General features: G+C 38.6%; 1 protein-coding gene across 2 annotated transcripts in view; it reads left to right on the forward strand.

The window, feature by feature from the left end:
* hmga2 (high mobility group AT-hook 2) overlaps positions 1 to 13,508 on the forward strand; it is a 170,486-nt gene extending 156,978 nt beyond the window's left edge. For both annotated transcript variants that reach the window (XM_062982573.1, XM_062982574.1), the window contains one exon: positions 9,965 to 13,508. In XM_062982573.1, the coding sequence (XP_062838643.1) occupies positions 9,965 to 10,012 (48 nt within the window). In that variant the 3' untranslated portion in view covers positions 10,013 to 13,508. The remainder of the gene's footprint in view (positions 1 to 9,964) is intronic.
* Positions 13,509 to 15,255: the final 1,747 nt, after the last annotated feature.

Here is a 15,255-nt window from a genome sequence, read left to right on the forward strand (position 1 = left end):
TTCAAACTCTGGAGCCCCATATTATAGGACCCAATCCTGTTCTTCAGATTGTTCTTCTTTTCCTATGCATTCTTGAAGAAATATACACTTGTTCAATTGTTAGTTCACTAAAGCTAAATTCATAATTTAGCATTGTATATAATATCTTCTCATTCAGCTAACCTCTACCCCCTTGCACAATATGTTTGTACATGGCCTTCATTTTTCTTGATTAAATAGGCAATGTAATAATGGCTGTGAACAGTTTGGTACTCAGAACCTTCCTTGACTGGTGCTCATAAAAATCTCACTGTGCACTTCCACTTTGAAAGGGTCTTTTATCTTACCTTCCTGAAGCCCCCTTTCCAGTGGGTAAGCACGCTTGACCAGGAAGCTTGGCCTTCCCACATAGCTAGGTCCTAATGAGGTGTGCACAGCTCTTGGCTTTAGATTTTCAATCTTTCTCATAACTTCAAAGCTGCTGCTTTAACATTTGACTAGAGGCCTGCAGCAGATTTTTTTTTTAACCTGGTAAATGTCTCTTCTGCCTTGCTCACCATAGAGATGGTATCACAGAATCTTAACAACCCAATCCCCTACATGTTTACTTGGAAGTAAATTCTATTAAGTACAATAAGCCTTCTTTTTCATTCTTCTCATGTTATCTTTGGGAGTGGAAAGAGGACAAACCACCACTGGTTCCTAATCTTACATATGCACAGGTAACAAAGGTAAAACAACATAATTTCTTAACTGGATCTATAATATCTTTAATCTCCATTTGGATAGGGTGAGCTATATCTTCATTTATTACAGCACCAGAAACCTCCCTGTGTTGCTTTGTGAAAGGAAAAGACACAATTCTTTGCGGAAAAACAGTTGTTCTTATTTATTATTTACAATAATACCCCACCTTTTCTCCAGTGTGCTCAAGGTGTGATGCATGGTTTTCTATTGCCATTTCTCACTGCCCTGATCCTGACAACAACCCTGATCCTGACAGCAACAATGTAAGCAGAAACAAATATATTGGCCAAGGCTGCCTAATAAAATGTAATTGTTGTATAAAATTAAACTTGAACCCTTCCCAATTCCAGTTACATACTCAAGCCATGTTTTTATTTTATATCAAATTATTATGTGTCAAATTCAGGTTGTTAAAAAACAATATGACCTTATCCACAGATTCGATATTCACAGTTTCACCTACCCATGCTTCAAAGATATTGTCACTGAAAGTGTTTGTGGGCCAAATTTAGTAAATATATAGGGTTTACTATTATCCACAGTTTCAGATATCCATGGGGTTCTTGGAATATGTTCCTGCTGGAGTCACATTATAGGGACTTCATCACACACAAGTCCGTCCCCCTGCCATCATCCCCCCGGTTTCTACACACTTCTAAAACCATTCATAAGCAAAGTACCACAGAGCCCATTATATTACACAGACAAACTTCCAGCTGTCATGCATAGTGTTTTGTCAGTGAGCTCTGTCAGAAGTGTGAAAAAAATGGTGGGGGACTGAAGCCGGGAAGAAATCCTCTTCTGAGCTCCTGATGCAGCTGGAAACAGGAGAAATCACTTAAAAACCTGTGGGATGAGATCTGTCAGATTTCCACTTGTTGAATCGTTTCAGTGACATGGAGGAATGAGCATTTCTATGGTGGTCTGCTGTGCTTCACTTCTTTTACAAAATCATTTTGCATGAGCCTGGAACAGTAATTATTTTTTAAAAAATTAATGTGATCTCAAGGAATAGCACAATATCACCACATTGCTTTTGTTGCACTCTAGTACTGGAACACCTTTTCACCCAACACCACACCAGAGTCCAGTACTCCAATAAAATAATATTTATTAAAGAAAGTATATAAAAAAGGGAAAAGGCAAAATACAAAAGAGTCAGTAAAGATATAAAATGCAGTTCCCAAAAGAAGCCAAAGTTCAGTAGCAGTAAATCAAAAGGCCAGATTAGAACACAAAACCAAGGAATCCAAAATCGTAGACTTAATCCAAAAGTATATCCATGAACATGAAAACAGGAACTTCTCCAAGGTAAATTCTCCAAAGATACACAGACATAAAGAGGAACATGAAACAGGAATTTTGACAATACATGAACCAAGAACTTGGAATTATAAACAGGAGACAGATGTCCTTTAACAACGTTGTCTCCTCTGGAAGACCTGAAAGCAACCCACTTAATTTAAGCCCTCCAAGATACCCATGACATCATGCCTCACACATCTGGACTTCAAGATCTTATCTCAAAGCCTCTGAGAATATCTAGTTTGCTGGCTTTTCACACCCTGCATTCTCAGGTCTAATCTATTATCTGTTGAATACTCTTCATATTATCGCTTTAGATTGTGGCTCCTTTAATTAATAGCATAATTTAAAAACATTGTTGTTGAAATTCCAGGTTAAGTCGATTACTTTTATTAAAAATAAGTTTAATTAAATTTACTCTGGATTTAACATTTCCTATCAAAATTCAAGTGGTAGTAGTGGCAAAGAACCATTTTTAACAGCAGAGTTGTCCATCACCAATGGCAATTACATTGGCAAGTCCAAGAGATTAATATCTTGTTAATGGTCACACCTATCTGGAATAAGCTTCAATTAAAAGTTCACCTTAAGAAAAGTTTTTAAACCCATTCTTTTGATTTCTTCTGAATTGAAGTTAAACATATGCGTTCTATTAGACTAGCTGGTTCCATGTTCTACTTTTGCCCATTCTTGCCTGCTCCAGAGAAACAAATATTTATTATTTATTAAAAAGAATACTTCATGAGCACAATACAATATTAATTTTTTTGAGTTTCGAATAATAATTACAGCTTTTAGCAAGAATAATTTGTTGCAAATAGCATGTAAATTAATTATGTTATTGCAATGATTTCAGTTGGTGGGCGTTGAATACCTATCCATTGCACAATTTCACTGAGAAATTAAAAATACTTCTTCCTGCTTTTTATAGCAAAACTCTCTGTGAACCTCTTAAACCTCTAAAGGTTCTTCCAGACAGATCAAAAATGCAGGACCTGTAATAGGTTTACCTGAGGCATCCAAATGATGCCTCAGATAAACCTGAATTAATACAGAGTTAACTGGGATTTCCCAGTTTACTCCAGATTAATAAAACACCTGGAAAGATTACCTTAAGGTAAAGTCTGGATTTTTACAGGTGTGGGCCCTATTTCTGTGATCCTGGAGGTCAATCCCCACTGCAATCCTGGAGACTCCAAGAGCCAGAAGAAGCAAAAGCTCCTGATGCATGAGAGAGGAATTTCTCTCCTCCAACCTCCCAATACATCATTTTCACTTTCCAGGAGCTTTCACCAGAGGGGTCCAATCATGCAGCTAGGCCCCTCACATAGGTTTTGGGGGTAAAAAGGGGGTCTGGCTCCTTGTAGCTCCCCCCAAGGAAAGCCTGGGGTTTGGGAGGGGCATGGAGCCTCAATTCCTGGAGGAATTGGGATAAATTATCCCAGTTCTTCCCAGGATTTAGGCCTGTCTGGAAGGGCCCTAAGTAGCATAGCATAAAGAAATGCAACAAAAACTTCTAGAAAATAAAAAACAATAAATATAGTATAAATTGCAGAATTAAAAACCTTCACCTTCATGGCTTTGTCAATAAGATGTTACTCTATTGAATCGTTTGTTTTGTTTTACTTAGTTTCATTTGTAGCTCATCTTGTTCAAGGCACTGTGCATGGTTGTCATTCCCCCAAACATCAATATTTTTGTCTTTATAGCAGGAGTTGAGGTCTAATGCTTGATCCAAAAGAAAAGCATGGAATTGCATTGATGAAGCAGTCAATAAGGGAATTTCATAGATAAATTTGAGTTGCCATTCTTAGTCCAATCTCTCTCTATCCATTTGTTGTTGCTGTGTGCCTTCAAGGCACTCTGGAGTATGGTGACCCTAAAGTAACCCTATCATGAGGTTTTCTTGGCAATATTTGTTCAGAGGAGGTTACCGTTGCAAGTATGGCTTGCTCAACGTCACCTAGTATGTTTCCATGACTGAACAGGGATTCAATCCCTGGTCTCCCTGGGGTCCTACTCCAACACTCAAACCATTACATCATGCTGGTTGTATCCACTTAATTGCAATTTAATAAATGTTACTTAGAAGAGTAGTGAGGGCATGTGATGAGCATTCATTTCTCACTGCTTTTTTCTTTCTTATCTGGTGTGGTTTTTTTGTTTTTTTTTAAACTCTTTGGCATTTTGAAGGATATTCCTCATAAATTTAAGCTAGGTTTCTTTATGTGATGGCCCTCACATAAAGAAATGAAAGAGTAACTGTGCTATGGGTAGCACATTAACTCTGGGAGATTTGCTATGAGTTACATAGTGGATGTTTTTTAAAAGTAATTTTCCAAGTCCTGCACTGATTCAGACTAAGAACAGCTTAGCTTAATTTCTACTGTATTTATTTTTTTCTGATTATGTTTACACGTAGTTATATCTATAGCAGAAATCACCATTGTTATAAATTCACCGCTGCTTAAATAAATGTTTCTACCTTGCAGTCTACTATGCTCAATATTTAGGGAATGTGAGGCCAGGAGATATGACGTTTGGTCAAGAGCATGTTCTTGCTTTCCATTGCCAACATGGTAACCCCTTTAGAAGATGTAAAGGGACATTGTTTTTTGAGAAGTTTGTGAATAGTCGCTGTAGTACTGATATCTCTGTGAGCTATCAATTACTGATGTTTCGCAACTGAATATATGAAGGTCTGTTGTTCAGGTGGCACTGGGTGATGCATAGTTTTTTTTTCTCTTGGTTTTAATATATCTATTTTTAATAAGCTTGAATGTTGTTACCAGAGCTCTAAGGATGAGGCTTGACATTGTAATGGTCCAGCTAGGACTGGTGTGGGCTGGGAGGCTTTCTGAACTCCCTGGAATTTTCTACTATGTTTACAGTGAAACTTTAGCACAAACTTCAGTTGCTCTGTATGGAGCAGGAGGGTACCAGAATGTCCTGCAGCACAGCGCCGTAAAGCAGTGTGTTCACTGTCACTGCAAAATGTACGGCTGAAAGTAGGTGGGTGGGTTTTGGCACCTTTGTCACCACCAACTTGAGGGTGCATTTTTGGAAGCAGCAGAAGTGATGCAGTGAAGGTGGTGAAAGAGGTTGAGGAAGCTATGCAGCCTATTGGATCATGTGTTAGCTAAACACATAACACCTCACTGGGATCCAGCCCCAGAACTAGCACAGCACAACATATACACAGACTAGGTTCTGCTACAAAAATAAACAGTCACAATGACATCCATAAGGATGTTATAATGGCACAGAACAATTTTTTGGCCTTTTCTTTTTAATAGATGTAGAGGTGGCTCATCCCTGTTCATCACGTTTAGGGTACCAGTTTAATTCAGGATGTCTGAAACTATTTGTAAACATTGCAGCAGCTAAGGAAGAATCATACATTACATGTTCAACATCCTCCTATTTAAAAGATGAGGGGAAATATAGTGACTATGTGTCACAGTCATTATATAGAATATGATAAGTGTTAGGATGAGAGCTTTGAAATGCTATTACATTTTTTTTGGATTACAGCTCCTAGAATGCTCTATTGGGCATAGCCACTGGTTTAGGGATTTGTCTTACACCCCGTCCCCCACCCCCAAAAGTAACTTTTAAAGCTCTGTCTGGGTTAGGTTGTGGTAAGCTATGAACCTCATCCCATGAAGGGGGAAAGTGGGGGGGGGGGATCATCTTCTTACCATAGTGTTTTGTCCCATTCCATTTATAAGGAAAATTGATAATATATTTGCTCCATCATACGCAATGGGCTTTTGTCCATTTATACTGTAATCCTCATGTTCTGAGCTATCGCATGGGCAAGTGTAGTCTCCACCTATTCCGCATTATTTTTTTTAAAGGGAGGGAAAACTTTGCAATTGCAAAGATTTCAGACGTAGTCTGAAATCTACGTCTAAAAGGGGAGGGGAGATACAACCACAGTGAAAGTTAATTTCAAGAATGCCCATAGGAAAGCCCACTCTTAAATGTCACTAAAACAATCTAACACTAGGGAATCTGATAGTTCCCATCTCATGTGTAAATAAGTACCTTTACCCATTTCTATGCAAACCTGGAGTTCTGAAGATGATTGCTACCGACTCCTAAAACCTCTGTTTCTATACACTTTAAAGACAAAGTCCCATGGGGAATGGCCTGAAGTAGTTTGGCGTCATGTGATGAACTCCATGGGACTCTGTCTTTAAAGTGTATTTAAAGTGTATAGAATTTGGGGAGGAAGGAAGCCTGCGTCTGATAAGGTCCTATGTCATTCTCCCCATAGCTAACCTATCAAACAGGATGTTTCTGAGAGTCAAAACATGTCATAAGACTCTATTTGTAACATGCCTTTTGTACAGGCTAGGAAAGACATTTAAATAACAAACTAGCACTAACAGGATCCTGTGTACATTTTATCTCAGCAACACCTCCTCCAAAGATGCATTACACGCAGGAGGATTATACTGACTGAGAGTGAGTTATAGTGAAGCAATAGTGTGTGGTAACTTAGTGCCTTTTTGCAATTTAAATATTAATTGAAAAAGATGGGGTCAGAGGTGAGCTGACACTTGGCTTCTCTTTCTTTCCTCTGTCCGTGGCTTTGATCATCCTACATCTTTCTTTGTGCTTCATTCTCCAGAGACAATCTCAGGGTCATGGCCTGTTTCCTAGTCAAGAGGTATAAACCTACTGGCTTAAATATTTGAGGCCCACAGTTTCGCAGGGGGGTCTTTTTGCTCCGTGCTTCCCCCATTTCCCACATAACCTAGAGCAGACTAAACAAAACCAGTGTGAAATCTTATGACTTGATGCTGCTATGGTTATATTTTTAAGCTGTCATCCATTCATTTGTACTTGTGTTTATTCCCCAGATTTACAGCTTTTTCAGCCCCTTTTTTGGGGGGCAGGGAGGGTGGATGGATGTCTGAAACCTTTTTTTTGGGGGGGGGGAGGCTTGCAGTAAGCACTGGCCTATGATTAAAGCCTAGTGTTGTTCTTCCCCGCTCTCCATGCTGCTCTTGTGCAGTAGTGTCACACATGGTAGCATTTAGGATCCCCTTCACAGCTGAAGTGTTTCAAACACTAATGAATGGAAGTTTGGTCACATAATGCAGACAAGCTGTAAGGCATGCTTTACTGAATGGGGGACTGCAGTGGCCTGGGAAAGGAAGAGAGTAATAAATTGTGTCAGTTAGCCACCCAGACAAAATGAAGCCATGTGGAAAATCAAATCTATTAAAATATGAAGACTGTTATAAGCTGGACATTCTTAAAAGGTCTCCCGTTTGCTCGACGGGTAAATGTTTACCTATTTGCCCTAGATCTTTTTCACATGCTGTCTTACAAGATGATGTGCAGCATTTGATAAAAATCACTTCTCGCTTAACAGCTTCCTTTATCAGCAATGTTTATTGTCTCGGCTTACCACCCATATCCTGAAAGGTACTGTACATTAATTGAATATAGAGTGTAAGAAGGATGGAATGAAACAGCAAGGTCACAAGATGGTCACTTCTTATTTTAAAGGCAAAGGGGAGGGGAAGACCAATGTGGAGAAGGAAAGTGAGAGAGAGAGAGAGAGAGAGAGAGAGAGCGCTAAGCATATTATTACTCTATAATATTTTTATATTTGTCATTTTGTGAGCTTAGCACAAGTTTTAGGCACTGTGTTATTGTTGCATACATTTGGTTAAAATCCAAATCATGAAAGCCAAATAACTATTGTGATATCATATATAGTGTGATAGGTTCGGATGTCAGAGGCCAAAGTTCAGATCTGCACCCAGCTGTGAAGCATGTTGGGTGGCCTTGGGTCTGATTTCCAAGCATAACCTGCTTTCTATGATGGTTGGGAAGGAAAACGAGATAAGCACTGTGAAGTACTTTGCATACTGAGGAATCTTTAAGGCATGTTTAATAACAATGGGCTCATACATATTGATTTTTAGGAGAAACGTGTTTGAAAGCTGGAGTGATGTACATAACCATTTTTTTCCTATTCAGTTCCTGTTAGAAACATGTACGTGGCCAAAAAAACATCATATGAAGGTGAAGCACACTTAGAGCCCATTCTCTCTACACAATTAGAGCGCTATTATTCAACTTTAACTGCCTTGGTTGCAACCTATGGAATCCTGGCATTTGTAGTTTGGTTAAGCACTGGAGCGCTCTGGTTAGGATCCTAAAAGTTAATTCTTAAACTACAATACCCAGAATTCCTTAGAATGGAACCATGGCTGTGAAAGTGAAATAGTATTTTTAATGTGCAGTGTGAATTTTTTTGCGTGTGTCAGGAATGACTTGAGAAACTGCAAGTCGCTTCTGGTGTGAGCAAATTGGCCATCTGCAAGGATGTTGCCCAGGGGACGCCCGGATGTTTTTGATGTTTTTACCGTCCTTGTGGGAGGCTTCTCTCATGTCCCCACATGGAGCTGGAGCTGATAGAGGGAGCTCATCCATGCTTTCCCTGGGTTGGATTCAAACCGGCAACCTTCAGGTCAGCAACCCAACCTCCAAGTCAGCAGTCCTGCCGGCACAAGGGTTAACCCCACTGCACCACCAGGGGCTCCTTGCAGTGTGAATGAACCCAAGGCTCTTCAATGTGCTTTTCACAACAGCAGTAATCATATTTGATTACAGTTGTCATTACTGAAACTCTAAAGTCCATCACTGTGCTGCTAGTCCTTACGCTGAAGAGGCAGCTAATCTTAATCTGTTTAGACCAATATATGAATGAGTTTATGCCTGTACATACACCTTTCCTCTTCTCTTCATGACAGGAGTGATCAAACTAAGAAACCTCTGATTAGCCACTCTTTCGTGTTTTATATGAATTAGGGAATTATGGACACTAGTTCTGGAACAGGCCAAAATTTTAAACCATGGTTTGAAATTCGTATGATAGCCTGGCTTGTCCCAAAGCTGATATCTTGTTTGTTTGTTTGTTTGTTTGTTTGTTTTTACTTTGAATGAAATGAGAAGCTTTGTTGGCTGGTGCCTTCCCAATTTATTTGTTCATACTATAAAGAAAGAAACAAAGCAGGGAAAGAGTGATATGGCACTTGAGACTAATAGGGGTATTTTAGCACGTGCTTTCATGGACTACAATCCACACACTCAAATGCAGTCATAAAGTGCAATATGCAGATTGTGGGCATAAATACGTTGTTTGAGTGGAATCAGATGAAAATTGGATGCAAATCTTAATCATTAACCTTTAGAGCAGTGGTTCTCAATCCCTGGGTCCCCAGATATTTTGGCCGTCAACTCCCAGAAATCCTAAAAGCTGGTAAACTGGCTGGGATTTCTGGGAGTTGTAGGCCAAAACACCTGGGGACCCACAGGTTGAGAACCATTGCTTTAGAGGGATATTTGTCATAAACATCCTGTATGGTATGATCCCCAAATCCACAGGGAATACCTTCCTAGACATTGTGTGGATGTGTGATATCACAGTAATGGGGAACCATATTACTTTTAATGGGACAAATGGTGTATGTAGGCACTGAAAAGAGGGTGTAACCCGTACAGGAGGCCTTAAGTGAATTACTGGATAAGGGAAATCATGGGTAAGAGAACCTGCATATATTATTTCTGTATATAGGAAGGTTGTCCTATACTCTGTAAGGTAATAAAGTCTGCTATGCCATTAATTGTAATTTTGTAAAAACAAAATACTCTGTTGAAGGCAACAACAATAACAACAAAACTTTATTTATATACTTCTCTATCTCCCGGAAGGGACTGTTTTTCATGCATTGCCATTTCCAGTGTCCAATTTGTTATTCATTTATCATATTTTCATTTGTGGTCATTGACTAGGTCGTGACTGTACCTTGTGTAGAATGTGGAAAAGTGCCGTTGGCAGAGGATGGGCTGTGTCATATTAGAAGAAGAAGTAAATGGCTAATTCTGTTTTGGTTCTCTGTTTCAGGAACAGACTGGAGATACATCCTCACAAGAATCTGCAGAAGATGATTAGAAGACCATACTTTGCAATTTCTACCTCATCAGCAGTTGGGTCTTTTGAAGGGAGAAGACACTGCATTGACCACTTGCTTCTGTTGCCACAATCTTTCTACTTTGGCCTGGGTGGGGAAGGGAGGGGAGGGACATCTCAGAACCTTAAAAAGGACTTATTAATCACCTTTGTTGTAATCCCTTCACGGTCCGGCTTTAGTCAAAACTGCTGTAACAAGGGGGACACAGATTAATGGCGCAACATTTAATTACTGTTTTCTCTTATTTTTCTTTAACCTACTAATAGTTTTGTTTGAGCTGCTAAGTCAGGGCGAATGGGTCAGTACATCTCTGAACCAGGTTTTAAGTCACTCACTGCACTGCGTATAAATAAGACTTTTGTAAAATATTAATTATAATGGGCATTCAAATAGAAAGGCCTTGGTGTTTGACACCAACCCTTACAACACCTCTGAAAACCCACTCCCTAGCTTAGTAAACTCCCTGTTTAGGACACCAAAGATAAGGAATAGATACTACTCTTTTATAGCCTTGTTCTAGTTTTGTGGCTGATTTTTTTTTAATTACTGTCATTTCAAGATACATTGAAGGCTGGTTATTTTCTCCATCTTATTCAGCTGATAATCGGGAAACAAACACCACAAGAAAAGGGTACTTTGCCAAAAAAAGAAGAAGAAAGAAAGAAAGAAAAAGGGAAAATGACAAAGATACATTGTATATTAACTGATACACATATATCTGCAGAAGTAGTACGAAATAGAACTCAACAGCACACCTCTCTGGGAACAGATTCATGTCCTCTCAGGTTAGAATATGCTTTCTAGAGAGCTTCACGTTGTTTAGAAGTGACTAACATCAGACATTCTCTCCTGTTAGAGATTTAGCAACTAACATTTGGATTCTTCCATGAACTTGATACCTCAGAACTATTCTATATCACAGTCATGCTGGAACCAAGGGAAAAGACTCAAGTCTCAGTTTGACTTCATCGAATACTTTCAGACCATTTCATTGTTTCCAGAGGAGTGGATCTCTCTCTTCTTCACTCACACATCTCAAAGCAAGAGCCAACATCATGTACCTCAAGTGAGCTTGTTATAACATTTAAGCAATACATTTTAATATAGGATGGTTTTCTGGGCAGCTGTATCCCAGTTACATGTCTCCAACATTTTCACTCAAAGCAGCACTTTTAGCAACAAATGCAATATCCTCCACTTTTCAATACTACCTCTGATATTTACATGTAAATCAGCAGTCATATAAACATTTGCTGCTATAATCATACAATGCAGAAAATTATTTGTGGGTAGGAAATCATTAATTGCTGCATTTCCCCCTTATTTCTATTTTTGTCACCTAATTGCAGTTAAGGACACAATACCTTTAGTGTTTTTCATCATAACTATGTATTTCTTTTTAAAAATGTACTATACCTTTTCTCTGCTAAATTTCTATGTAATGTACCATTAACTTGAATATATTTTTGTACTGAATTGCTCATAAGGTTTGTAAGGATAATTTTTTTCAGTGACACTACATAACAAAAAATAATGAACTGCAATGTTTAAATATTACTGTCCAAGTTTGTACCTCAGCTGAATTTTTTTTAAAAAAAGAAATGGACTAGATGATTGACAAAGACCTACCTCCAGACTATAAATGGAATGAACTTGTTTCTTTCAGCATTAATTTTTGAGAAGATCGAAACATTTAGGACTGCAAAAAAAAGAAAAGAATCCCTTTTAAAACTATTTTTATAAAATAATTTTTGTGAACACATGACTATGGTATTAAAAAGAACCTTTCAAAGAAACGTGAATCTTTGTAGGTGAGAGGCAACAAGCTCAGCTTTTTGCATAATGCAATCACCAATATTTGTGTGTGTTTAAAAAAACTAGTAGATTGTTTGAGAATACTTGTCAAGTATTTTCATTTATTTTTCACAAATGTGATTTTTTTTGTAATATGTGGCAACCAGATTTATTTTAAATAATTCTTATGTACTCCGTCTCTTTCTTCCCTTTTCCCTGCTTCCATCTCTCTGTCTCACACACCACCAATATGTCTCCATCTTAACATTGTCTTATTGTATGGGCCAGGGGTAGTTTCTCAGGAATGCTTTCTTCCATATGCCTTTTAGTACTTAGCCAGATTCAACTACCGAAAACTACTGGCTGCTTCACAAGAAGGAATATGAAGATGTGAGCACCTCCCCAAATAACAAGAGTACATCTTGTTGAGGATTGCTGCAAAAATCATTAAAGAAGTGCAACTTAGATATCTTAATGTTACCTAACTTGTGAATACTTGTACGTCTGGGCTTTAGTCCTATTGGTTCAAGCCAGTGCCCAGAACTCAAAGCACTGTTCCACTTCCGCATGGAAGACATTTCAAGTGCCCGATTTAGGGGTAGCCCCTGAATCTACCCCTCCCCAAGCAGTCTGCAGGGCTTTCTAATACAGTGGCCCACTAAGGACAAGGGCGATACCCTATTAACGGATAGGAACATTGAGTCAGGACTCTTAAATTAATATTCAAGCAATTGCCCAGAATACAAAGCACTGTTCCATTTCCACATGGAAGACTTTTCAGGTCCCGTATTCAGAGGTAGCCCTTGAATCTACCCCACCGCAAACAGTCTGCAGGGCTTTCTAATACAGTGGCCCACTAAGCACAATGGCAATACCCTATTAATGGATAGGATCACTGGGTCATCACTCTTAAAATAATATAATGCATTAGACCACAGAGTTTTAAGATTCATATGCCACACACCAAGGCTCGAGTGCTCATGCAACCTCCACTCAGTAAGGGAGCTATGCCATTCTCGTCAGTTTTAGGGAATATTCTGGACACGCACCAGGAAATTCTTCTGGTGCATGTGGGAATATTATCTGTCACTGAACTAAAATTGGGCTGCCCTTGTTTGTATGGAGCTCTGTGTGCTGGATCAGCTTAATAGCATGAGATGAAATAAATGTTGCTAGTTCATGTAGGTTAGACATCAACTCCAAGGACTTTCAACTCAGATCAAATCCAATCTTGTATTTTCTGTATATTGTAGAACAATCAAAACACATTACTACCTCTCAGGGTCTTCTATACCTCATTTTTCAGGCTAAAAAACTGGTTTGTGGCCATTGAAACAGAGAGAACATCATAAAATTTTATATATATAGTTTATTTTTGTGGGAGATAAATTTTATAGGACTGTTCTTTGCTGTCATTGGTCACTGCTAAATGAGACTGGACACTAACTTTCCTGTCATTTCTGCAAGACAGATATGCTTGCAGAGGAAAGATATCAAAATGTATAACTGCAGTTTACTTTTTTCCTGCTTCCTTTGCCTGTATCCTAGCTCTTTGCTTTGTTATTCATATAGAGTTGCTGTCTATGATTGTACTTTGAATTGCTTGCTTGTTGAACATGTTCCTTTAATGGATTATCACCTTCTGTTCAGCGCGATAAACATAATAGCCTCTGTAACCCCCCATGTTATTTGATTCCTAGCATTTTGTCACAGCTCCATGAAATAAGCAATAAAGTTTGGTCCCAGTGGACCAAGTTTGTAAAAAAAAAAGAAATGCATACATGTTATGTTTGTTCAATCAAGTGACATGGATAATTAATTTAAAAAGTAAGACGAGCATATCCCTAAGAGATATATGATGACGTTTAAGAAATATTAACACCATCCTATACATCCACATCTTCAGCAATTTGAGTATCCCACCGGCTACTATTACAAACACGTTTTCTGGCTTAGCATGTTCAACATACCAGAGTGCAGAAATACCTATCTTGTCATGATAGCTACAGAACTCATGTCCTGTCATATAGAAGTAGGTGTTCTATTTTTGTGCATAGCAACTCACCTCTATGTTCATTGAAGGTGCCAATTGGGGATTAAATCACCTAACCAATAATATACAGAATGAATAGAGTGTATAGCATTTATATTTTGAATAAAGATTTAGATTAAATGCCCATAAAAAGTGGCATTCAAAAAACACTGGAGGGAGAAATTGGTACGAAAAGCTGAAATTAATAGTTGGCTATATTTTTTTCCTTTTTTTGTGTCAGGAGCAACCGGAGTTGCTTCTGGAGTGAGAGAATTGGCCGTCTGCAAGGACGTTGCCCAGGGGACGCCTGGATGGTTTTTTGATGTTTTACCATCCCTGTGGGAGGCTTCTCTCATGTCCCCGCATGGAGCTGGAGCTGATAGAGGGAGCTCATCCGCGCTCTCTCCGGGTGGGATTCGAACCTGGCAGCTTTCAGGTCAGCAACCCAACCTTCAAGTCACAAGGCTTTTATTCCCTAGGCCACCGGAGGCTCCATTTTTTTCCTTAGATCATGAGAGGAGAGCTAATTGTTCCACAGAATATTTGCTGACAAACACAAGGATAATAATTGGATTGCATTTGGGAGATCTGAAGCATTTATCATCGAGCATGGAACATTTTTAATCCGCCCATTGTACATTTTATTTCTAACCTGCCCATTGTATGCACTGGGGTTTGGTTCCAGGATCCCCAGTAGATATTCGAATTCACGGATGCTCAAGTCCCATCTATATAATGGTGTACTAACATTGTGTTTCTCACTAAAAATTAAGGGTTGCTCTTGGAATTTATTTTCAAGCTTTGGATGGTGGAATCCATAAAATCAAAATCTGTGGATATGGAAGATCAACTGTAAGTTTTGCGAAAGAAATGACAAGTTTATCAAGATGCAGTTTTAACATAGTTTCTGAAGCTGTCAATCAGAGACACTAGATTCCCAGACATTGTTGGACATCAGATCCCAGACAACTTTGGTATGTAGTTCTCAGGCAGTATGGTCACTGCAACATGCTTCATTCCCCATAATTGACTAAAAAGAGTCTAGACATTCCAATCAGTTCTTACTCTGTGCTTTTATGGGATAAGATTTCAGCTTTTAAAATGGTGTCACTGCTGTAATTAATTTTGCTTCCCATTTCCATGGTTTTTTATTTCGTTTTTTCATTCTCTGTGAATTTTGATGTTTTATTCTGTGTTTATTTTGTTTGAGCCCTTTAGTTGTTCACAGCCCTTAACAGGTTTTTTTAAATAAGATCCTGTATTTCACCCATTATGTTTATGGTAGAAAGTTCAAAACATTGTGATGCCTTCAGATTGCACTATGCAATCTCTAGCACAGCCAACATTTTCATATAAATCCATGGATTTTACATTCAAGTAAATGTGATTAGGTTTAGG

The sequence above is a fragment of the Anolis carolinensis genome, chromosome 5 (genome assembly GCF_035594765.1).
Source record: "Anolis carolinensis isolate JA03-04 chromosome 5, rAnoCar3.1.pri, whole genome shotgun sequence".
NCBI classification, from domain to species: Eukaryota; Metazoa; Chordata; class Lepidosauria; order Squamata; family Dactyloidae; genus Anolis; species Anolis carolinensis.